This window comes from Neomonachus schauinslandi, chromosome 15 (genome assembly GCF_002201575.2).
Source record: "Neomonachus schauinslandi chromosome 15, ASM220157v2, whole genome shotgun sequence".
NCBI lineage: Eukaryota > Metazoa > Chordata > Mammalia > Carnivora > Phocidae > Neomonachus > Neomonachus schauinslandi.
In genome coordinates, this window is record NC_058417.1 from 27,687,411 (window position 1) to 27,711,469 (window position 24,059).

The window sequence follows — 24,059 nt, forward strand, 5'->3', positions numbered from 1 at the left end:
TGGCAGCAGCCTTAGGTTGAACCATGCTATTTGATCATTTTGACCTCAACAACACGTTATTTCATATTGGGCGAGTTAGCCTTCGTAGGATTGTGGGCAGGAGGGAGCGTAAAGCACCTAGAGCTGTATCGGGCATAGAGTAAACGCTCACGTGTGTTAGCATCAGCACCACCATCCTCATGAGCCAGGACCCAAAGGGCCCTCCACCCCAGAAACAAGGTGGGGTGCTGGGCCTTGTAGGGCTCCGCCTGGAAGGTCCCACGCAAGGTTCTCCATGCTCCTCCCCGCCTCCTCTGCCCTGAGCTCTGTGTGGCTCTCCTGCCTGAAGGCTGACCCCCACCCCCACCCCGGGGACTTACCTCCTACTTTGCTCAGGGCTGTGTTCCGTGGGAGCAGTCAGGGTTTGGGAAGAAGTCTATCCATCTGCATGCCTGCACCCTCACCCTAGCCACCATCACCTCCCATCTGGACGGCTGCAGCAGCCTCCTGACCCGGCTCCCGTCCTTCTCCCTGTCTCCTGTCCATTCCCCACACAGCTGCGACAGTGAACTTTTTAGAAGGAAAGGCAGACCGTGCCACTCTGCATGGTAAAGCCTTTCATCGGCTTACCCCGAGACATGGATGAATCCATCTGCTTACTGCACACGTGCTCCTAATGTTGCGCCTTCACGGCCTCTGTCTAGTTCCAAAACATCCTTATCACCCCCAAAGGGGACGCCATACCCCTTAAGCAGTCGCTTCCAATTCCTCCCCTGCTCCCTCCACCCGCCCCACCCCCCTACCATCAACCACTAATCTGCTTTCTGACTCTATGGCCCTCAGGACCCACGTCTCTATCTCACCTGTGTGTGCTCTTCCTTGCCTACCACAAGATTTGAACCCTGGCTGTTTTGACTCCTGTTGTGATGCCTGCCACTTACTAGTTGTGCGCCCCTGGGCAAGTTACTCAACCTCTCTGTACCCAGCTTCCTTATCCATAAAATGAGGATAATGGCAGCAGCCTTAGGTTGAACCATGCTATTTGATCATTTTGACCTCCACCTCCACCAGCATTGGCCTTCGTAGCCCCCTAAGCCTCTTTCCCGCTTGGGGAAAAGATGCTATCCCCCTGGCTCTCTACTTGGCTAGCGGCTTCTCATCCTCCATCAGGCTTCCCTGATCCCTGACCTCGAGTAGCAACCATAGCTCTGTGTATTTCCCTCATTGTTCTTTTCACAAATCATGACTCCTTGGATTGTTTGTGTTCATGTAAGGAGATGTTTCTGTGTGATTCTTTATGTCTCCATGAGGCCCCTGAGTCCAAGAACTAACCAGGGAGGATGAGCCCCAAAGCAGGGCTTGTCACCCCGTGCACAACTCACAAAGGAGGTGAGGAACCCTGATTTTGTGGCTTTTCCTCTATCCCCACCTTGTGGCTATACAAGGATTGAAGTTAAGGGGGGAGAGAGAATGTTCCTCTGGAGATGGCTGCTGAAGTCCCAGGCACTTCCCTGCTGCCACCATGGGGCTTCCTCTGTGCTTTAATTCGGGTGGCAAGGGCCTCAAGAGGGGGCCTGACTGTGTGTCCTAGAGTCATGGCCAGTGCGTGATGCCTCCCAAAGAGCCTCAAGGAAAGGTGGCTGGCACTATGCACCTGAGAGAGAGTGAGCCAGACAGGGCAGCCCTGGGCAAAGTCCACACAGCCTCAGGCAGCAGGGCAAAGCCTTTCGTCTTCTGGAGCCTGCCTAAAAGGGACCTGACTCAAGAGGCGTGGGGAAGTGAGAGAGTGAGCCAGGTGCTTCTGGGCTGAGGGTTGGAGCTGTAAGCTACTGGCCAGAAACTTCTCTGGGGCAGGGAGCAGGCAGCAGAATCTCCGAGAGAGCTGACAAGTGCCTGAGGTGGGGAAGACCCTCTGACTCCCTCAAGGCACTAAGTTGTGAGGTGACTTAGACCTTGTCCTCTGGTATCTCTCCTCCCTTCCCCAGCGTAACCCCTAAGGAGTCAGAAACCTGTGCTCGGGGGAGAGGGGGGAGCCCAGGAAAGAGGGATGAGCAGACTGTGCTCCCTTTCTCACGATAAGCCGCACACAGCTCTGAGCTGAGGGAGGTGAGAAGTTCTGGGCTTGGTCTCCTTATGCTGACATTTGAATTCCTGAAAGGACACTGTTCCTGGGACTAGAAGTGACCAGAGCACATATTGTCATTTAAAAGTCAGCAGAACAGTTATGGGACTGCTTAAGAGTTCATTCAAAGGCCAAGGAGGAAGGAAGACCCAGTTCTAGCACAAAGGGACGCAAGAGGAAGGAATAAGGTTGCTTTTTGCTCAACACAATGGTTCTTCTTGTTTGTCTGCCTTTAGCTGGATGGGCATCCTGAGGGCAGGGACCCAGCGTGCATCGCTTATTTCGGAGACCCCAGCCCCTACATGTGGTTGGAGGGTGGCTCACTCTGCTGGTACCGTGTGGGGTCCCCAAGCACCCTTGGATCTTTTTATGGGGTTGGGGTGCTGCGCCCCTAGCCACCCCGGGTGCAGTTGCTGAAGGCTCACACCTGCACCCTTCTTGTGTGATTACTGAGCCAATCCTTGCTTAACTTCTTCCTTTGACCTCTCCAGCTCGCCCCCTCACTTCATTCACAGCTTTCCTGAGGACACTTTTTAATAAGTCACCTGCACATGAATCCACGTCTCAGATTCTGCTTCCAGGCAACTGGACATAAGTCAGTCAATGTTAGTTGAATGAATGGAGAAATTCTACTCACAAGCTTTCTGAGACTCTGGAATGAATGACCCAAGGAAACATTCAGTCACGTGGAAGGAAGTACTTACAGGATTAGATCAGACATTCTCTTCAAGGTGATTTACAGGCTGAGGATTTTTAGGACTTACGGGCTATTACTCCTACTTGCCACACACTATAAGCCAAGGAGGTAGGGGGGTGGTAGCGTGGCCTGTGTAACTGCTTTGCTCACTGGCTTGTCGGGGCTGGCCCAGATGTGCTTGTCATTAACAGAAAGCCCAGGAGGGGAGGTACGCGGTGTGTGCATCTCACGTACCTGGTCCGGGATTCCAGGAAGGCCTTGTTGACTTGGATCTTGATCTGCCTCACGGCATCAGAGATGACAGCAGTCGTGGTGGTCTGTGCTGGGAGGGGGAGGGGCAAGGAGCAGAATATCTGACACCATTCCTCCGAGATACCCTCTGCTTCTGCCTCCCTCTTTCTCGGCCGTCACCCCCACCCCTCAAATCCGAGCAGGTAGAAGATGGAGATTAGGAAACATTCACAAGAATACTCAAGGAGGAAAAGCACAGAATGGGAAGAATACTCTCTGAGCCTCGCTAAGATGTCAAAATTGCTCCTCAGGAGTCCACAAGAATACCCAGGGATGGGATTAAGGTGGGTGACCATTCAGGTTGGCTTGGGTTACTGGGCTGTGGGGATTTTTCTGGTTCTTGGTGAGATAGATGCTTAAGCGAATCCATCAAAGGGCTTAGCTGATCAGGACCCTGAAGTAGAGAAGGGGATGGCATAGGGTAGAGGTAGGATTTCTTCTTGTTTTCACTTGTATTGGGGTCTGGAACATGGGGGGCAGGATGCATTCTCTGAAAAAGGAAAGTCTGGTGGGTTAAATGGTATCCCCCCCAAAATACCTGTCCAGCCAGAGCCTCAGAATGTGACCCTATTTGGAAATAGGCTCTTTGCAGATGTAATTAATTCAGATGAGGTCATAAAGGCACGGGATTAGGGTGGGCTCTAAATCCAGTGACTGGTGGTCTTACAGCAAGAGGAGAAGACACACGGGATACACAGAGAAGTGTGTTAAGACAGGGGCAGAGCTTATAAGCCAAGGAGTACCAAGACTTGCTGGAGCACCAGAAGCTAAGAAGAGGGAAGGAAGGATTCTTCTCTAGAGGCTTCAGAGGAACAGGACTCTGCTGACACCTTGATTTTGGACTTCTAACCTCCCGAACTGTTGAAAAATAAATTTGCGTTGTCTTTTTTTTTTTTTAAGATTGATTTATTTATTCCAGAGGTGGGGGGAGGGCCAGAGAGAGAGGGAGAGAGAATCCTGAAGCGGACTCCCCATTGAGAGTGGAGCCCGACGTGGGGCTCAATCCCAGGACCCCGAGATCATGACCTGAGCTGAAATCAAGAGTCGACCACTTAACCAATTGAGCCACCCAGGCGCCCCTAAGTTTCTATTGTCTTACAACACCCAGTCTGTGGTCCTTTGTTACAGCAGCCCCAGGAAACCATACAGGGAGACACTTACCATTTGTGGCCAACACTGCAGCCTGGAGCAAGGTCAGGGAAGGTAAAAGGGCTGGGAGGTGGAGAAAGACCCGCATTGCTGAAACGAGACCGAGGATCATGTGTGAGCCTTATAGAGCTCCCACGGGAGGGACTGAGTCACAGAAAGGGGATGGTAAAGCAGAGATGGCCCAGGGAACAGCAGATGCCCTCACACTGGAGCAGAGAAGGGAAAAGTACAGTAACTAAGTCAGCATCTACCATCTGTGCAGACCCATGCCAGGGACTGGCAGATGTGGAAAGAGGCAGTGCTAGAAGGGAAAGAACTCAGGCTTTGGGGTCAGGAGGTCCTGAGTTGTACTTCTGCATTTGCTATAACTAGCTCTGTGACATTGGGCAGGTTACCTAACATCTCTGGGCCCCTGACCTGCCAAGTGAGGGAGTCAGACCAAGTGACCCAGGAAGTCTGGTTCTGCCCCGACAGCCTGTGACCTGAGGTCCCACACCTGTCTGGTCACAGGTGTGAGAAATGCTATTACCAAACCTGGAACACAGCTTTGGAGTTCCCCTCCCTCCTTCCCTTGAGGAGGTATTGCATCAGGGGAGTGTGACTGGGAAGCAGACACTGAGCTCCTCCCTTCAGAAATCAGCAGGGGCTTCCCCCTTCCTCAAAGAGCCAATATGATGGGAGCACAGGAATGGAAGTTGTGACAAAGCTCAGGGCTCACCTGAGCGCATAGCTTGTCTCCAGCTACCTGGAGAGATTCTAGCTCTTAGATTAACCCCTTCATTGTGAGCTTTAACCCTAAACCTAAGTCATCGGACTAAAATTCATGCAACTTTGTTTGCTGATGAGGGGCTTTAGGGCTTAGAGTGTTCATGAGGTTTGGTGGAGTAGAACCAAAATATCTTTTGAGGACATTCTAGCTTCAGCCCAGGGACGAGCCCATGGCATACAGATGGAATTATGCTGTGTTTAGACCATACTCCTGACAGGCCTCTTAGGTTTCACACGTGGACACAGGTTCTCCCCACTGTGTGCACTCACTGGTTGGACTCCAGAATCACACCAGGGGAAACATCTCAGATTGGCTGCCCCCTCCATATCTACTTGAAGCTCCCTAAGAGAAACTGTGGTTCTGGAGCTTTGCCTGAGGGGCCACCCAGGTGGTCTTCTGGACACCCTCCAGATACTCTCCCCTTGAATTAGGCCAGCCCAGAAGAGAACTGTGTATCTAGACCAGGTAGTTTTGGTCTAACACTCCCCCAATCTTTCCCTGTCCTTCTATGATTCCCCTACCAACTTCTATCTTGTTGAATATACGTTTTGTAAGCTAATTCTAGAAAAAAGGCCAGGTATGAATAAATACCTTTCTGGCCAAGATTCTCCTTGGCACTTTTGTTTTTTTTCCAAAAGGAGTTCTCAAATGGCTTGGCCCTCAGTGGGATCCTGTCTTACACTTCTATGACCCCAAGTAGAACCATAGTCCTCCTCTTTGTGACTCGAGAGGACCATTGAGCCAGCAGAAATCTGCCCTTTCAGGCATACAAAAATGATGGATTTGGAGTAAAAAAGTATCATATATTTTTTTAAATTCTGGTAAAAACACATAGCATAAAATTTACGATCTTAACCATTTTTAACCATCCAGTATAGTCGTGGCCAGTATATTCACACTGTTTTTTTTTTTTTGGTGGGCAGCAAAGGCAAGGTTTATTGAGTGATAGTAAAGTTTAGAGTACAAAGCTCCCCAAGAGGGAGGGGACCCGAGAGGGTTGCCCATATTCACCCTGTTTTAAACAGATCTCTAGAACTGTTTCATCTTGCAAAACTGAAACTCTATACCCACTGAAGACCAACTCCCTTTTCCCTCTTACCCTAGCCGCTGGCAACAACCAAATCATTGATTTTTAAAGAGGCCACACAAGTATTCATTACACCACTCTTTCAATGACTAGTAATAAATTAAAAACAAAAAGTAAAATGTTAGTCTATGAAAAAGGGCATCATCTGAGATAGACTGAGGAAGAAAAATATCATAGCCGAAGACATGACAGTTGAGAAATCTGAACAGGAAAAACAACTTGGATGCTCATTTCTCTTCTCCTTTCCCTGGAACCCCCTTTATACTCCCCTCACTGGGAAGTAGGGAAGGGACCTCAAGACCAAAGTCAAATTATTTTCCATGTCTTGGCCAACCTCCCTGGTGCGCGTGAAGGAAGGATGTAGGACAGAAAGCAGAGCCAGGCAAACGCAAGTTCATGCCACTGCACTGGAAAAAAAGGTGTGCTAAAAGATCCTGGAGGATCTTTGGATGACTGGAGGGACACTGTCTGTATCCAGAGCCAAGCAGGGCAGAGGGTGGAGGACGTGGGGCTTCAGAGTGTAAGAGGTCAACAAGAGGCTTCTGTGATGTTTGGATATTTATCCACATTCTTATCATCAGGCTCAGTGAAGAAATCATTTCCCAAGTCTGGAGGCTTCCCTGTGACATGAAGCATTATCTGGAAACAGAGTCACAGCCTCTGCCTCTCTAATGGCCGGCTGGTCCACAATTCCTTGCCTCAACTCACACTCTCTTATGAAGAGCCTTCTCTGCCCGATGAACTATTCATTCTTCAACAGTCAGGCTAGATGCCACCTTCTCTGTGAAGTGTAGCAGATTTCTCCAGGCAAGGTTAGGTCATTCATCTTCCTGTCCTCCCCTAGTACTCTACTCATATCACATATCACTGTTTTCATGTCTGTCTCCCCTCTTAGACTATAAGCTCCTCAAGGGCTATGTCTTATTTACTTTTGTTTTTTCCCATGCCCAAGCCTACTCTTGGTACATAATAGGTGTTGGGTATATGCTGAATGAATGAAACTCCTGGACAGAGAAGAAGTTCAGCATCTGGAGGGTGCAGAGGGTGAGGGTGGTGATGGTCCCTTAGTCCACATCTTAATGTGACTACTAATCACCTGGAGACCTTATTAAATGCAAATTCTAGCTCAGAAGGTCATAGAAGGGGCCCGAGAGCCTGTACTTCCAACAGGGTCCCAGGTGATGTTGATGCTGCTGGTCTGCAGACCACACCCTGAGTACCAAGGCCTTCCAGAGAAAGGCTTTCAGATTTGCTGAGAAGTCACCAAGAGGGGCTGCAGGAAAGACTGAGAAGGGAAGGAATCAGTGGGATACTTTTCCATGAGTGACAAGAGCTCTGTTGAGGGTGGTGGGATGAGCCAGTAGGAAAACCAACAAACACCACCATTACCCCTTGAGCAGCTCCAGGAATGAGAGGAAAATAGTGAGGAAAAATTCTTACCAAGATCTCTTTAGAAGAAATAATCCCCCACCTCAGCCACAGGGTTTGGAACACCCAATCACATAAAACACAGTATAATTCAACCACTCCATTCTCCCAAAGTGAAGCCCAACTAATATTGCTGCAATTCATATGTCTGATTGAGATTCGGGTGTCCACAAGGGTATTGAAGACACCTGGGACTAGACATTCAGGGATAACTAGATGTTCAGATATGCTGGAAATAGCAGGCATGCGATGCTGGAAACAAGATAAAGATCTGAGAGCCCGGACTTAGGGAACCCTTAAAACACTGCAAAATTTTCACTCTAGTTTAGAATGTCACAGGATATCACATTAGTCTCAAGAACACCATACGGAGCATCATTCTGTTACTATTTATCCCCAACCCTCTGTGTTATCTCTTAGGCTTCAGTTTCTAAAGAGGGTGGGTGAGAGGTCTATGGTACCCTCCAGACCTAAAAGTTTATTTTTCTATGACTGTTTTCAGACTCGGAAAAGCTGGCTTGCCCCACAGTAGATTTAATCACATTCTCCCTTATACCAAATAAGGATGAACTGCCATGGTGGCAGCCAAATCTGGCATCAGAAAATACCCAGTGAAGACAAGTCCAAATGCAGTACCAAGCTTTCTGAGAAGCCTTTAGGAAATTTCATCATCAACTTTGCAGAAATCAGGAAAGATTAAAGTTAATGAGTCTTACCTGCCAAGTGCCTTGGCCTCTGGTAGCAGCCACGGAGTTGATCTGTTGGGAGGAGCTGATGTTTTATAGCTTCCACCAAGAACCTATTTCTGGGAAAGGCCCAGAAGGAAAGATTTGAGGGGCTGATGTGGCTAGGAGGAGACACTCAGATTCAGCAGGAAACACCCTGTGACTCCAGGCAGATGCACGAGGAAACTGCAGGGATTGGTTGACGCAATATCACTGACTGAGTAAAGCAGAACCTCTTCTTCCCATTTTCGAGGTTAAATACATGGTCCTGCTGCAGTCATGGAAGGCAAAACTCCAAACTCTGAGCTCTTTGTGGGATCTGAATAGCTGTTAAAATTAGGAACAACTGAATGGCTCTCTTCCCCATTCACTGTCCTTTATTTATTCACTGTCCTTTGATCCCTCCCTTATCTTTCCCTCTTCTCTGTAGAAGCAGATAGATTTGTCTTTGGATTTAAAGAATTAAATTAAATTTAAAAATTTAATTTAAAAAATGCGGACTTTTTTTTTTTTGGTCAAAATTTCAAAGTACTGTCCCCTTTTTGGCCACCAGAGATGTGAGAACTCTGGACTTGTTGCCAGAGTGGTAGATTAAGTCCCTGCTTCTGTCATTATATGGCTCTGGGTGAGACATTTCACCTTCTGGTATGTCACATTCTCTAGTTACAAAATTGATAGTTGGTTTAGATAATTATTAGGATTCTATGACCTCATGCCTTCTATAGGGTGGCCCATTAAGAAACACTAATATCTGGAAATGTATTGATTTAAAGCCCAAATATAATATTATATACCACCCCTACCTCAATGAGTTTGAAATTTCAAGTTCATTAGATCCACACAGGAAAGAAAGAGGAAGGTTCAGAGAAAATGAAATTTCATCAAAATGTACTTTACAGAGAGACAATTTAAAACATAAGCTCTTTATGAAATTTTACCTTGGGTTGAAAATACTCTGGGAGACTGTCAGAAATTCAACAACCAAACATCAAACCCCTGGGTTTGCCTTCCAAAAAGTGATATCCCTTTTCTCCAGCTGATGGAATGTAGTTAAAAGCTGCTTCTCTTGTGATTTGCCCAGAAAAATGAGCTGGGCATCTCAGAAAAAGGCAGCTGTCCAGGAAACATGAGCGAGGGACGTCAGGCTCGTCTTGTTTTCTTTGAAAGACATTTCTGTTCCTCAGCCAAGCATTGTTTTTCTTTGTCTGACCATTCCCTGAACTTTGGAGCATGTTTCTCAAGACTCTCGCTTCTGAGTTTCATGATTTATGGGTTAACAAAGCTGTGTCTTTAGATGAATCTTGACCTAGTTGGTTTTGATTGATTTCGAGATGGAAATTTCTTCTAGAAGACCTATGGGATAACACCACTTTCCTAGGCGCAATATACAGTGAACTGCTGGAGTCAGGGTAACAGCAAAAGGCAGGTCTGACTGTCCCTGGGTCTTGATCATCTTATGACAAGATGTGATATGTCCTAGACCTGACCTTTTTTGTAATGGGCAAGGATGGGGCAGTGTCAGCTCCAGACCTCTATGGTCCTTCCTTTGTTCTTGGCATGAAATATACCTGGAGGCAGTCACAGTGGACATATAACTGTCTTGTGGCTAAGTTGTGTTTTCAGAACTTTGCTGACATGTGATGACATGTTTTCATGGACTTATCTCAATCTAGTTAAATCTGTTTAGCACAGTTAGATGTCTCCGTATTAGGGAATGGCAAACTGGCCTGAGAAATGGAGTCAGGAGGACAGAAAGTCCAGTAGAAAGCTAAAAAGGCCAACAGATTCTCACTTATAAGCACAGAGATTCCAAGATATTTTAGTAATAGAGCAGCAGCTGCTGGGAGTACCCAATGAAGATAGAGTCCATCTGACCTCAGATATGGTTTGCTCTCTTTTATCACCTTCCAGAATTAGAATTCTGAATGCTGCACACAAAACCTTTGGCTGATCAAAGGGACACTCATGGTCAGTGACAAAGTGGCCACTCTCTTTCTATGAGGTGATTGTGGCTCTCACCCTGTCCCATGGCCTCCCCACATCCCCAGCGTTTTGGGTGCCATCTTCCTTGGAAGCTTAGCCAGTCCCTTCCTCAGCTGTCTGCTTGCACCCATCTCCCAGTGGTTTGGCTGTCATTCAGAGCTGGACAAGTTATTTTTTTCTTTCCTGGCTAAAATGCATTTCCTTTTGTTGTTTCCCAGAACACCAAACAGACTTCTTGTCCCCAGCATGGCTCCATATGCCATTTTTTGTTTTTGTTTTTTTAAAAGATTTATTTATTCATTTTAGAGAGAGTGTGTCTATGTGGAGAGGAGGGGCAGAAGGAGAGGGAGAGAGAGAATTTTAAGTAGACTCCTCACTGAACATGGAGCCCGACACACAGGGCTCTATCTCACAACCCTGAGTTCATGACCTGAGTTGAAATCAAGAGTTGGACCCTTAACCGACTGAGTCATCCAGACGCCCCTCCATATGCCAGTGTTTACCCTGTCTGTGCCTCATCCATTTGTTCTATCTCAGAGAAGGAGGAACCCAGGTGCTCTGGCTTAAGCCATCCTGGCCTCTGGAGTGGGGTGGAGATGACTAGGCTTCTCTGAATGCTGTCTCTGGGCAGCACAGGCCCTTGGGAGGGATGATGTCACATTGCCAGGCAGCCCCTTTCAGAGCAAGGAGGGATTTGTGGAAGATAAAAATGTCTGGGATAATTTGTGTGCCTCCCTTAGGAGACAAGAAAAAACTCCATTGTCTTTTCTAAGTATTTTGTAGTGGGGGATTCATTGGATGTTTGGTGATTTCTGAGATTGGTATAACCTAAGGGTTCTGAGTGGCAAACTTAGTATCAATGAGTTTTTCCAACTAGCCACAGCATGCTGGGAACTGAAGGGCTGGGTCTTGCTCAGGGCCTCCCCAGGAATCTTGGTGGAGTGGGAAGAATGTTGTCCCTTCTTTCTCTTTATTAAATGAAAATCCTTTTTTTCGGTCAAGGCCATTCTCCCATTTCCCACCAGAGTTCTGTCTCTCCTTCCTTCCTCTCACTCTCTGTCCTCTTGGATATTCATTGAGAACCTGGCCTTATGTCTGTCCCCCCCTTTTTTTTTCTTTTCTTACTCTCAATCCTCTCTCTTCTAAGCTTACAAATGATGAAATTTGGTAAGTTTGTTTCAAATGAAAAAGGCAACAGATCTGTTCAGCCAAGACAATTTGACCCCAAATAAATCCAGACATTGTCGGGGTAGAGATGGGGAGATAAGCTAACTATCATACACATCACAAATAAACTCAGGATTTTCAATGAAAGCAACCTTAAATTATTATCGTTATTATGTGAGAAGTCTGATGAGGTATGTTTTATGGTAAATCCACAGAGAAAATATTACTCCAATAAACGCCCCCCCGGGGCTCAAGCAAGCATGTGTGTGCACACGCACACGCACACACACACACGAAACACTAAGCAACAAGCAAAAAAGCAGGGAGCGCTGGAGTAAGACTCAGCCAGCCAGCTTCTAGTCTTAGCTTGCTTCTCACTGGCTGTGTGACCCTGGAGAAGTCACTCTTCATTTGCAGGCCTCAGTTTCCTTATCTGAAAAGAGAAGTGGATCCACTAAATAACCATGGTGCTTCCCTTAGGCTCTAAAGTTTAAGATTCTGTCATCAGATCCAGTAGGTCCTAGTACCCATCTGCTTCTGCCCCCTTGTACAATCCTGTACAAGTCACATATCCTCAGGTTCTCTTTGCACAAACAGGGCACCAGAATCCCATGTTATTCACTTTCAGGACCAGCTGGGACGGGGTTTTCTTTAGTTCTGAGGGACAACTGAAATAAAAGAATGAGAAGAATCTTGTTGAGAAAGGGGAAGAAATATTCTGCTGGGAATGTGATCATTCTCTCAGTCACCCCAGCTGGAAACCAGAGAATCCTCCTGGATGCTTTTATTCTTCTCCTCCTCCTCCTTCTTCCCCTCCTCCTTTTCTTTCTCTCTTTCTTCCTTCTGTCTCACATCTCAGTCATCAACTCCTACCCATTTGTCCTTTGTAAATCTCTTGCATCTGTCATTTCTTTGCCTTCCTCACATTCCGGTTCTGCTCTGCATGACCTCAGCTTTGCTGCAGTGTCACACCTTCTCACTGGTCGCCCTGCCACCACTTCTCTCCACCCCAGCCCTCCTCTACGCTGGAGGTTTCACCGCAGAACTCCCACTACCCAAAGGACAAAGTCTCAAGTTTTAATGAAGTTTCTATCCTGCCTCTCCTCCTATCTCCCTAGCCCATCACACATCAACCCTTTACCCAAGATCTCCATTCCAGCCAAACTCACCTACTCCTTTTCTCCAACAGGCTATGCACATTCCTGTTCCTATGCCTTTCCTTCTGCCATCCTCCATGCCTCACTTGTTCTCTCTCTTCTTGTCCAAGCCCCATGTTTAGCTCAAGCCCTATCTTCTCTATGAAGTCTTCCTTATCTGCCAAGCTCCTGAGAGCACTGCCCATTGGTTCTTTCTCTCCCCTTCGCTTTTCCTAGTTACTATCTCTTTATGTATTTTTCTGTTGCCAGAATTAGATTATCAATATCTTAAGAGCTCTAAATTCTATTGGGCAATCAATAATATTTGTTTTGATTATAAAGATGATGACATGGGGTAACCCTTGGCTTAAGTTAGTCATTCAAGTTCAAGTTCTTGACTCTTAGTTCTAAAGCTGTTTCTGGAAACCATTTCCTGGCCTGATTAAAATACTGTGACTCTTTAAGGTGTAGCTAGAGGAAATCATTTCTGGATTTTTCTCTTCTCCCCTTCATTTTCCCCAACTTAGAGCCCCGCTGCCCATCCTAAGATGCACAGAAATAGAGCCAAGTGATCATAAGGAACTTCTGAGTCTTGGTCCTTTTATAGTTGGGGGAAAACAGCAGCTTGAATTCCTTTCACAACCTTAAAGTGGAACTTCAATGCCTATTTCCCAGATGGCTGAAGAATCTTTCAGAAGCAGCAGGACCCATGTGCCCCTAGTCTTGTAAAGTTGCATCCATAGGTCTCTGTGATGGATGGAGGCTGGAGTCCTGAATGGACATCCTTGAAAAGGCACCCAGCTGCCTGCTGACTAGCCCACCACTCGCAGGTGGTGCCTGCTGGGTCCAAGGCGTGTACTTCTCACATTTACTGTAAGGGGATGAGTTCTCACTACTTCTTGCTGGGGCTCCACCCGGATGATTTGGGGGTGTGCAAGGATAACGTGTTGTAGAGGCTAGAATAGGGTGAGGTGCCTAAGCCAACTCTATAATAGAATCCCTTCCACTCTGGTGGGAACCTGCGGTGGGCTCAGTGGTTATTTGCCTGTCATTCTTCTCACTGTGCTAAGAAGGGACAGAGGCCTGGGGAGGGCAGTGAGAGAATCCTTACTGTTCTGCCTTTTTGTTCCTCTCTTAAGAAATCCGGACTCTTTAGGACGCTGTAGAATGTCCTTCTACTCTGTAAACAATTGGGCATGGGGCGATGCTTTTCAAACATCACCTCTGTGTACCTCTAACAAAATAGGACCAGGAGCAGGTACCCCTGGCAGAACCTGAGATCCTACAATTCCTTTAATATCTCACATTTTTACTAGAACTTTTATTTCAGAACACTTTTGGATTTCCGGTATTACTGCAAAGACAGTACAAAGTTCCACATATCCACACCCAGTTTCCAGTATGATTAACATGTCTCTGTGGTATATTTGTCACAATTAATCAACCAACATTGTTACATTATTATTAGCTAGATGTTTGATGTCTTGCATTTTCACTTTAAAGAGTTGTGCTTTCGTGTCCTACTCCAGAAGTTATCTGTGTTTGTTTTTATATAAAAATATTAAATTTACTTAACATCCAGCTAAAAGAGACACATTCGTCTGTGCTCTCTGATCTCTGGGCCATGCCTGCTCCCCTGGAGAAGCATCCAGCCAGCTTGGAGTCACAGAGAGTGAGCTTGGAGTGAGTTAGAAGGTCTCACTGGGTCCTAACAACCCTGCTCAGTAGCTGTCACTTGGTCCCTTGGTCTCTGAGCCTTGGCTTCCTCCGCTAGCATAAGGGAGTGATAGCACCAGCCTGTATCATGGGGTGCTGCCAGGGCCACCTGCGATCACGTGTGCAGACACATGAAGCACGATTCACATGTGAGAGATGGTTGTCAAGAGGCGCTCTGAGCCCATGGGGGTGAGCAGCCATGGCAGTGTGAGCTTGTTCTTGAGGCGTCACATTCCGTGCTCCCTCGGCGTTTTCGGAATCTCCAGTTATAGTCCCAAGCAGGGTCCGAAGCTGAAACTAAGAAAGGAACCTGCTTAAATCCCATGTCCTCAATGCCGGGTTGCATGTCACCCATGTGAAAGAAGGAAATGGCAAAAAAAAAAAAAAATTGTTTGGCTTCTGCTGTTGGACTTCCTGTCTGTCTTGGTGACTGTGGGACCCCTCTGTGACCTGCTTGCTGTCTGATGAGAAAGAGAGAGGTGATGGGAATCATGAGGACCACCCTGTCCCCCGAGGAGCCAGCTCTTGGTTTTCCCGTTTGGGGAGCTTCGGATGTTCACAGCCTAGGGACAGCACCTGGCGCAGACAGGATTCCTGCTCTTGAACCCAGCGACCCAGGCTAGGGTCTCTCAGAAGTCCCCCTCTCAGAAGTCCCCGTGGGTCTGGTGGTGGTGACACCCATCCCCCAGAAAGCAGCCTCGCAGGGTTTCCTAGCCTCACGTCTTAAAACCAGCCTGCAGTGCTAACAGCCCCTGAGCTGATGGCCTGTTAACCTCTCCTGTCCAAACCCTGGAATTTCCCCCTCTGAACTCTAGCCCACTCCCTGGGGCACTGCTACTCCTGATCATTTAATTCTGTTCAGTATAATCCAAATAAGTATGCATTGAGCAATTGTTTGGGTTACCTGAGGATACAAAGCTAAATTGAGTCTGGGTTCTTCCTCTTAGGAAGCTCATCGGTTAGTGGAGCAGAAAGACTTATAAAAAGATAATTGTTCATTTATGGAACAAGTGCCTACCCTGTGCTGGGCTCTTAAGTTCTGGGGATGCCTTGGGACTCAAAATCAACATGGTTTCTGCCTTCATGGAACTTAGAGTTGGGAGTAATTTTTTTTTTAAATCACATTTTTACTCATGTAACTACAACTGTGAGATATGGCAGAAAATAAGGGAACATATGCTCTGAAGGCATGTGGCATAGACGAGGATGAAGGAGGCTACCCTGAGCATGGTGACGTTGGAGGGAGGTATGAAGGGAAGTGGGCTCAAGTAGGGAAGTAGAGGAGTAGAAAGAAAGTGTCAGACAGAGGGGCCCACAGTGAGAACACCCTGTGTGTTGGGGGGGACACTGGAGAGACACATAACCCTGACTGATGAGACTGTGGGCAGATCACCCAGAAACGGCCCCCTGCATGCCTATTTTCTTCCTCCAGGCCTGTGCCCACCTGCTAAGGCACCTGCGAGGGCCAATCTTACAGGCCTTCCCTAATGCTTGTGTCTTTCCAGGCTATCCCCTGTAGCCCATGGATTTTGCATCCTACCAATTCACTGGCCCTTCTCTGATCCCCTGCCACGCGGGGAATGTCCAGCTTCTCTCTCCAGCCCCAAGGCCTAGGACCAGGTCTTTGCCATCTCCATGAATCCTTCCGTATGTGACTCTGTCACAAGAGAGGATACTGATGATGAGCAGGTAAGAAAAACAGGAATCACTGTCTGTGATTCTGTCCTCTTGGAATTTGTTAAATCTACAAAATAAAAATCTATAGCCTCAGATTAGGGCTCTGCAACTCTTGGCTCGCAGCTGCATCTGGAGCAAGAGATCATGGCTCTAACAAGCCCCTTTGGATTATTCATGTTTATGGGATATTTTCAATGTGTCACACAGGGCCTAGATTTCCTTGCTATTTTTGTCTTTGGAAAAATTCTCCAAGAAACCAATGGTGGAGGTTCCTTTTTTTAACATAATTATGTTGTGGCACCATGGGTTGATGGAGCTCAAGAAATCAATAATGTAGCTATTCTGAGAGCACAGTGGAAGTAATTTTGCAAAAGGATGGAAAATGCCAAGTTCCTAGGAAAGGGAGTGAGTGTAAATGTAGGCTCCTAGAACAGGGAAATGTTTTGACCTTGTGCTGTTTAATATGTAAATACAGTGGGAGAATCACTGTCAACCTGGCTTTGTCCCATCCTGATTGATATTTGTCAGATTCTTGAGAAAAGGAAGCTTAGAGTTTGAAATACATTTAGGAAGCTTCTGGTTCAGTGGTTCCCAACCACTGTCTGAATTAGTGGGAAGCTTGTTAAAAATACACATGCCCAGGCCTTGCTCCTGATCTACAGAACTTGAATCTCTGTCATTGGAGCTAAAGAAGCCTTATTTCTAATGAATCTCCTGGGTGAGTCTGACATGCAGGCAGGTTTGGAAACTAATAACCTAGTTGAACTTTCTACCTATTGTAGGATTTCCCACTGCATCCTGTATACTCAAAGTGTGGTCCAAGGATCAGCAGCATTGTAATCTTCTGGGAGCTGTTTAGAAATACAGAATCCCAAGCCCTATCCCAGACTTGCCAATTCAGGATCTGCACTTTTCACAAGATCACCAGGGTGTACCTATTTACATCAAAGCTGGAAAAACACCGCTCTTCCTCATCCTTGACAGATGGCCACCAAGTCCCTGCTTAAAACCCCTGGGTTGGGGAGCTCATTGCTTCTTTGCTGGATGCTTCTTTTTTTTCTTTTCTTTAAAACAATTTTTAAAATTTTATTTATTTATTTATTTTTAAAGATTTTATGTATTTATTTGACACAGAGAGAGAGAGAACAATCAGGGGAAGCAGCAGAGGGACAGGGAGAAGCAGGCTCCCTGCTGAGCCTACATGGTATATAGTCCCTCTTCAAGGGTACATTGGTTTAACTCCTTGCTATTCAAAGCATGGTCCATGGATCAGCAACACTGGCATCACCTGGGAGCCTGTTAGAAATGGAGACTCTCGGTCCCCACCCTAGACCTCCTGAATTGGAATCTTCATTTGAACGAGATCCCTAGATGACTTTTTTTTTTTGCCCATTAAATTTCAAGAGGCAGATAAACCAAGTATATCACAATCACCTAAAAAGGATTGCTAACTTTCCAGCCCATGATCAAGCCCTATTTTTTCAGATCAGCCAATTCCATCAAGTTTAAGATCTGTTCATTGCAACATTCCTACTTAGTGCCACCAAATTCTGCATTACTTAGCATGCATTTGCTGCATCCAAGTCACCAAAAATCCAACTCACGTTGGCCTAATTAATAGGGAAATTTTCAAGTTGGATGCTAGATACACAAGTAGTTGTTATTAGTTCCGTATTTCTATTGTTGTAACTTTTTTCATTGTGATAAAATACACTCAACATAAAATTTACCATTTTAATCATTTCAAGTGCACAGTTCAGTATTGCATGTATTCACATTGTTGTGCAACCAACATATTTTTGATAATCTGAAATATATATAAAAAAAGAAAAAGTTCTAACCAGAAGTCTAGAGATAAGGCAGACTTCAGGGTTGACTTAACTCAATTGTTCTGGCTTCCTTTACCCTGCAGTTCTCCTGGCTTTGCCTTCTCCAACTTCTACTCTATCCTTCCTTTGGAGGCAAGATGGCACGCAACCACACTCAGAGAATGGCAGAGAATCTCACAGAAGAAAAAGAATAGCTTTCCCAGAAATGTTGGCAAGACTTTTTTACATCTTACTGGCCTGAATTGGATCACATGCCACCACCACCACCACCACAACTGACAAACCAACTCACAAAGGTTAGGGAACTCCACTGAGGTCCTCAGGGGAGGAGGGAAAGTAGAGAGGAGATGGCTTGGATTCCTGAAGATTGAAGGGCTGGAGGGATTGTTAGTCACCTGGGAGATGTAGGACCAAGAAACCAAGAACACTCCTATTTCTCCAAGTGTTGACATGTCACTGAAGACCTGGGCTAACCTGTTGGGACACACTGTAGGGAACTTTAGCTCCCATTCAGCTTTCCTAGATGGGGCAGGACCTCTGACTGTTGGCACATGGATACCTGGGACCAATCCCTAAGGCTGTGGTCCTGGGGGATCCAGTTAGTCATGAGGAAGATGGACATGACAAACACAAAGCAGCTCGCTCCTGTGAGAGTGCAGGCCATGACCATCCCAGTAATGACCATGATGGAGTAGATGTCTTTCGAAGGCACAGGGACATTACTCTGAGTCCAGGGAATGGGAAGGGCTGCCAGTACCAACTGACACTGGATTTCTCATCAGCTTTGCTGAGTGGAAACTTGAAGCCAGATCTAATTTAACAACGTCTACTATTGTGATTACTCACATGATACAGTTGAGAATAAATACAATGTATACCCATGCTCCACCACCCAGCTATGCATTGCTTCCTCTGCCTGGAACGCTCATTCTCCAGATATCCACATGGCTTGCGCCATTACCATCTTCAGGTATTTACTTAAATATCACAGTTCAGTGAGTGTTTTCCTGGTTTCCCTTAAAAAATATTTCAAACTCTTATCCCATAATTCTTATCATCCTTCCTTGCTTTTTTTCCCCTCATGGAACTGACCACTATATATTGTACATGTTTTACTTTTTTGTTTACTCTCCATCTCTCTACCTGGACCATAATAATTCCATGAGGTCAGAGATTGTATGTCCCTGGGGACTAACACAGTGCCCCACACATAGAAGATCCTCAATAAATATTTGTTAAATGAATGAATGAAGTGAATTAACTGATGAATTGTGAAGCAAACTCATAACTACCATATCTTAGGGGCTCGGACCGTGTTGCTGAGAATCCTTACTCAAAGCAAGTTGCATCACCACCTAATTTCAACCCCAGCAGCTGTGGCCAAATGATTTTTTTGAGAGAATAGCCAAAAACAACTCAAAATTATTGTGTAGATATGAATATAGACTTTCAAAAAATCATTGCTGATTTGAGGAAAAGTCAGTGCACTTTAATAAAATTAAACTTGAAAGAATCCCGCAGTTGGCAGAAAGTTCTGCCACTTATTAGAATTTATTGACGACATTAATTTCTTTGTATTTCCAGGAGGATACCAAGAAAGAGAGGAGCATGGAAGGTGAATTTTAAAGTCCATGTATTTCTAAAAATTGAAACTTCTTGGTGGTGGGGGTGGGGGCGGGGAGCGTAGAAGCCAATGTCATCAGAGTCCTACTATTTAGAACACTCCTATTTCTCCAAGTGTTGACATGTCACTGAAGACCTGGGCTAACCTGTTGGGACACACTGTAGGGAAATTGTGGCTGCCCAAGATAAAAGCAGTTAATTATCAGAAATGGAGTGTATTTCTTGGGAAAAGTCATTTGAGATCTGACTAGGGCATATGAAGGAACTGCTTCAGATGCTGAGCTTCTGGGTACTGCTGACCTATTTTACTCTCCTACCAACTCTGGTAATGTCAGTGTACAAATACCCACGTGGTCCCACCTATTCCACATGTTGGTACACTGCCTGGAAGAGGCTAGGGTAAGGAATGCCCTGAGTAAGTTGGCCTGGGTTTAGCCCCACTCCCATGCCAGTGTTTCCTAGGATCACCTCCCTCAAACGTACTTGTAACAGATGTTGGTGCCCTGCCCAGCTCCCCCTGACCAGCTGCTGAGCATGTTAACTGTCAACAGCCCATACACGCACCTATCTCAGGATTGCTCTTGGCTGATGGGTACTCCCCAGCCCAGAGGTGCCTAAGAGGTTCCATTCTGCTTCTTTCAGGGAATCGATCATTTCTCCAATGAGCCCTGATAGCTTTGTAATGGAGAATGGTATGGTAGTTAGAAACCAAGGTCTGGGTATGGGATTAACTAATTGGCCCATCTTCAAGTTTGCTGATTCATTCTTCTGCCAGTGCTAATGTGCTACTGAGGCTCTCTAGTGAATTTTTCATTTCATTTATTGTTCTCTCCAACTCCAGAATTTATATTGTTTCTTTAAAAAAAATAAGTTATATTTCTTTACTGATATTCTCTATTTGGTGAGACATCATTTTCATTACATGCCTTTCGTTCTTCAGACATAGTTTCCTTTAGTTCTTTGAACATATTTATATAAAAATTCTTTTCATACAAACATTATACATATATAAGCTATCTCTCATATATAGATATAGATAAAGATATAGATATAATAGATTCAGGCATCTCATGTCTTCCCTGGATATACACACCACCCTGCACGTGTGTGTGGCCTTCTAGATTTCCAAGATAATATCTGAGCTTTTGAAAACTCCCATGGGCACATCAGTCCCCAGTTTTTCCTTTCAAGTTTTCGGTTATTTTCTTGGTTGTTTCAGTTATTATCATCACCTCAAGTGGCTGCACTATTAAGCAACTGCAATATTAAACAAAAGCCATGTCATTGCTTTTGACATTCCCGCCCAGGGGAAAAGGCTATTCACAGTAAGCTTGAGCTGGGGAGAGGAAAGAGGAAATAGGACAATTAAAGCCACACATCTCACTGTTCCTACTGAAATTTGGCTGTTTTGCTTGAATAAATGCTCCTTGGATTATTGCATGCCTTTGGTTAATTTCTAGATTTCTGAAAAAGTTGATGTTGATAAGTGTTGCCAGTGTTCTCACGGCTTTTGTGAAGAAGTCAGTTTTTGAGATTCTTCCTCTACCATTCCAGAAGTGGCTTTAAAAAAAAGATTTTGTCTTTATGTTTTCTATTTAATTGATTTGTGCTCTTATATTTATTGTTCTTTCCCTGCTTCTTACTTTGGTTTTAATTTTCTTCCTAGTTTATTAAAATTGAAATTGAGATTACTGATTTGCGAGCACAAGCAGGGAGAGTGGCAGGCAGAGGGAGAGGGAGAAGCAGGCTCCCTGCAGAGCAGGGGGAGCCCGCCCATATGGGATTTCCATCCCAGGACCCTGGGATCATGACCTGAACTGAAGGGAGTCACTTAACCAACTGAGCCACCCAGGCGCCCTACAGAAGCATTTTATCCTATAAATTTCCTTCTAAGCATACCCAACATTTTGATACATTGTATTTTCCTTTTCATTCAGTTCAAGATATTTCCTTATTTCCATTATACTTTCTTGAAAAATTATTTAGATGTTAAATACCAAATACTTGGACTTTTCCAGATATATTTCTGCTTTTGTTTTTTTGGTTTTATTTTTTAAGATTTTATTTATTTATTTGACACAGAGAGAGCGACAGAGGGAACACAAGCCGGGGGAGTGGGAGAGGGAGAAGCAGGCTTCCTGCTGAGCGGGGAGTCCGAAGTGGGGCTCCATCCCAGGACCCTGAGATCATGACCTGAGCCGAAGGCAGACGCTTAACGACTGAGCCACCCACGTGCCCCTTGTTTTTTGTTTTTTTTTTTTTTTAAAAGATTATTTATTTATTTATTTGTCAGAGAGAGAGAGCACAAGCAGGGGAAGCAGCAGGCAGAGGGAGAAGCAGGCTCCTCGCTGAGCAAGGAGTCCGACGTGGGACTCGATCCCAGGACTCTGGGATCATGACCTGAGCTGAAGGCAGATGCTTAACCAACTGAGCCACCCGGAGCACCCCCAATCCTTCAACTTTTAAACTATCTTTATATTTAAAGTGGGTTCCTTGTAGGCAACATATATTGGATTTTTTAATCTAATCGGACAATCTCTGATTTATAATTGGAATGTTTATACCTCATGGCCCCTTCCTCCATCCTCAAAGTTGGGGAGAGAGAGAGTAAAGCAGAAGTCAATCCTATTATTCCTCATAAGACTGTTTCATTCAGGAGGATTTCTTCCTGGAACCACGGTGAGTTCAAGGGATATTTATTAGGCACAAAGCATGGACACTGCTGGACCCAGAAAAGTTTTTGAAGAACTATAGTGATGTTCCTTTTCTTATGCTTTCCTGGAGTCTTATAGTGAGGACAGCCCAAGTGAGCTATAAAGCACCAACTGGGGAAGGGAAAGGAAGTGTGATGGGCTATTCTGATGTGGCTCCGCATTGCACTGGTTTAGGTATGAAAAAATTAGGGAAGGACTTGGGGTGGGAGTAGATCTAAGGAAGCAGCACAATTCAAAAGAAAGCTCACAGAGTTGAGTCAGAACATCTTATAAATATAAGTCCAGGCTCTATGCTTCCTAGTCATGTGAGAAATTTAATTAATGTATTGGTTTATAAATATGTGAAATGGAGGTGATAATACTAACCCTTCATGATGGCTTGTACAAGTGCTTTCTAAACGAAACAATTTCTCCAAATGATGGTGTTATTTTAGGGAAAACACTGTTGTCAACTCTGAACCATCCTGGTTGGGGATGAGGGTGGTAGGTTTGCTGGTGATGGTTCAAGGGATTTTGGTCTTTATACTGTGTAATCCAAACTTTTGACTCTTAACAAGATGTTAGTATGTAAGTGTGGCGGGGAGCACATCATTCTCTATATTATAGTATGAACTCTTTCAGAATCTGATAAAAGCCATGAACTTGTTCCAGAAAATGCACCCCACAAAATTCTACGGAAAGAGTTCACAGATCCCTTGAACCTCACTCATGGACCCCCGTTTTAAGAATCCTGATATACAGATAACCAGTAAACAAAGAGAAAAGATAAAAATCTAGTTTATCAGTATAAAAATAATTCAATTATGGTTCCTTAAATAATTTATATTTCCATGCCATGTGATACAGTACCTATTTTTCTTATAATTATGTCAGCTTGACATTGCTATAAGTTTGATTTGGCTATAAACTAAACTCTTGATGCATGCTCCACCTTTGTCATTTGTTGTTCATGTGGCATAGTGTCGTCTATTTACAATTTTAAAAGGAAAAATTAGAGGGTGGCTGGGTGATGGACACTGGGGAGGATATGTGTTGTGGTGAGCGTTGTGTATTGTGTAAGAGTGATGAATCACAGACCTGTACCCCTGAAACAAATAATACATTATATGTTAATAATAAAAAAATAAAAATAAAAATAAAAATTTCAACCAAAAAAAAAGAAAAGGAAAAATTAGACCATTTCTTAAGAGCTAGTATTCTGAAGCCTCCATAGTTCCATCTGTTGAAATAATTATTTCTCACGTTGGAGACTGCGTGCTCTTATGGAATAAAGAGCTCAGTGGTAGGTGAGAGGCTGCAAGGCAGAGCGGAAGGTGTTTAGGCTTCAAAAGACGGACCTGGGCTGGAATCCCAGCTCCTTCACCCGTTAGGAGAGTTCAACCTTAGCAAACCCTTTAAGCCCTGGCCTTCCTTGACTTCATCCATTAAATAGCAATAACAATGCCTACTTAAGGGGTTTCTTCGAGGATTAGGGACAAGGCAAACAGAGCGCCCAGGCTGTATTAGATCCCACGTAAATGGCGCTCTTATTACGGTGAGTCCTTGGTGTTACACAACAGCAGCCATGCTGCCCAGGACTCCCAATGCCATATAATCAAACTGGCATGAGATTACTGAGTTCAGAGGACAACTGCTTAGTCTTTTGAGGGAGTGACAAATGTCAAAGGCTGGTAACTGTTGACATACCCCAAGGTGCCAGGGAACCAGACTCCAGGTTATGATGGGACTTGCTTTGATAGTCCAATGAAGCATGACTTCTGAATAGCACTTTGTTGACTTTTCAGGAGGCCAGTAGAGTATCTTAAGGTGGCTTAAAAATCCGGAACTGACACATACAGGGGGAAAAACCCTTCAATAATAACAAATTCAATAATAACAAATTTTCCTTCTTTACTGTTAGCTTTCTTGTTTCTTCTTCCTCTGGCTCAGTGAATACCAACACAAGGACTAATAACTCCTGACACTTT

At 45.1% G+C, this 24,059-nt stretch overlaps 1 protein-coding gene across 1 annotated transcript in view; it reads right to left on the reverse strand.

The window, feature by feature from the left end:
• LPO (lactoperoxidase) overlaps positions 1–8,261 on the reverse strand; it is a 25,338-nt gene extending 17,077 nt beyond the window's left edge. Inside the window, exons 1-3 of the mRNA XM_021704237.1 lie at positions 8,239–8,261; positions 4,251–4,328; positions 3,033–3,120 (exon numbers count right to left, since the gene is read on the reverse strand). Coding sequence (XP_021559912.1) covers positions 3,033–3,120; positions 4,251–4,326 — 164 coding nt within the window. The 5' untranslated portion in view covers positions 4,327–4,328; positions 8,239–8,261. The remainder of the gene's footprint in view (positions 1–3,032; positions 3,121–4,250; positions 4,329–8,238) is intronic.
• Positions 8,262–24,059: the final 15,798 nt, after the last annotated feature.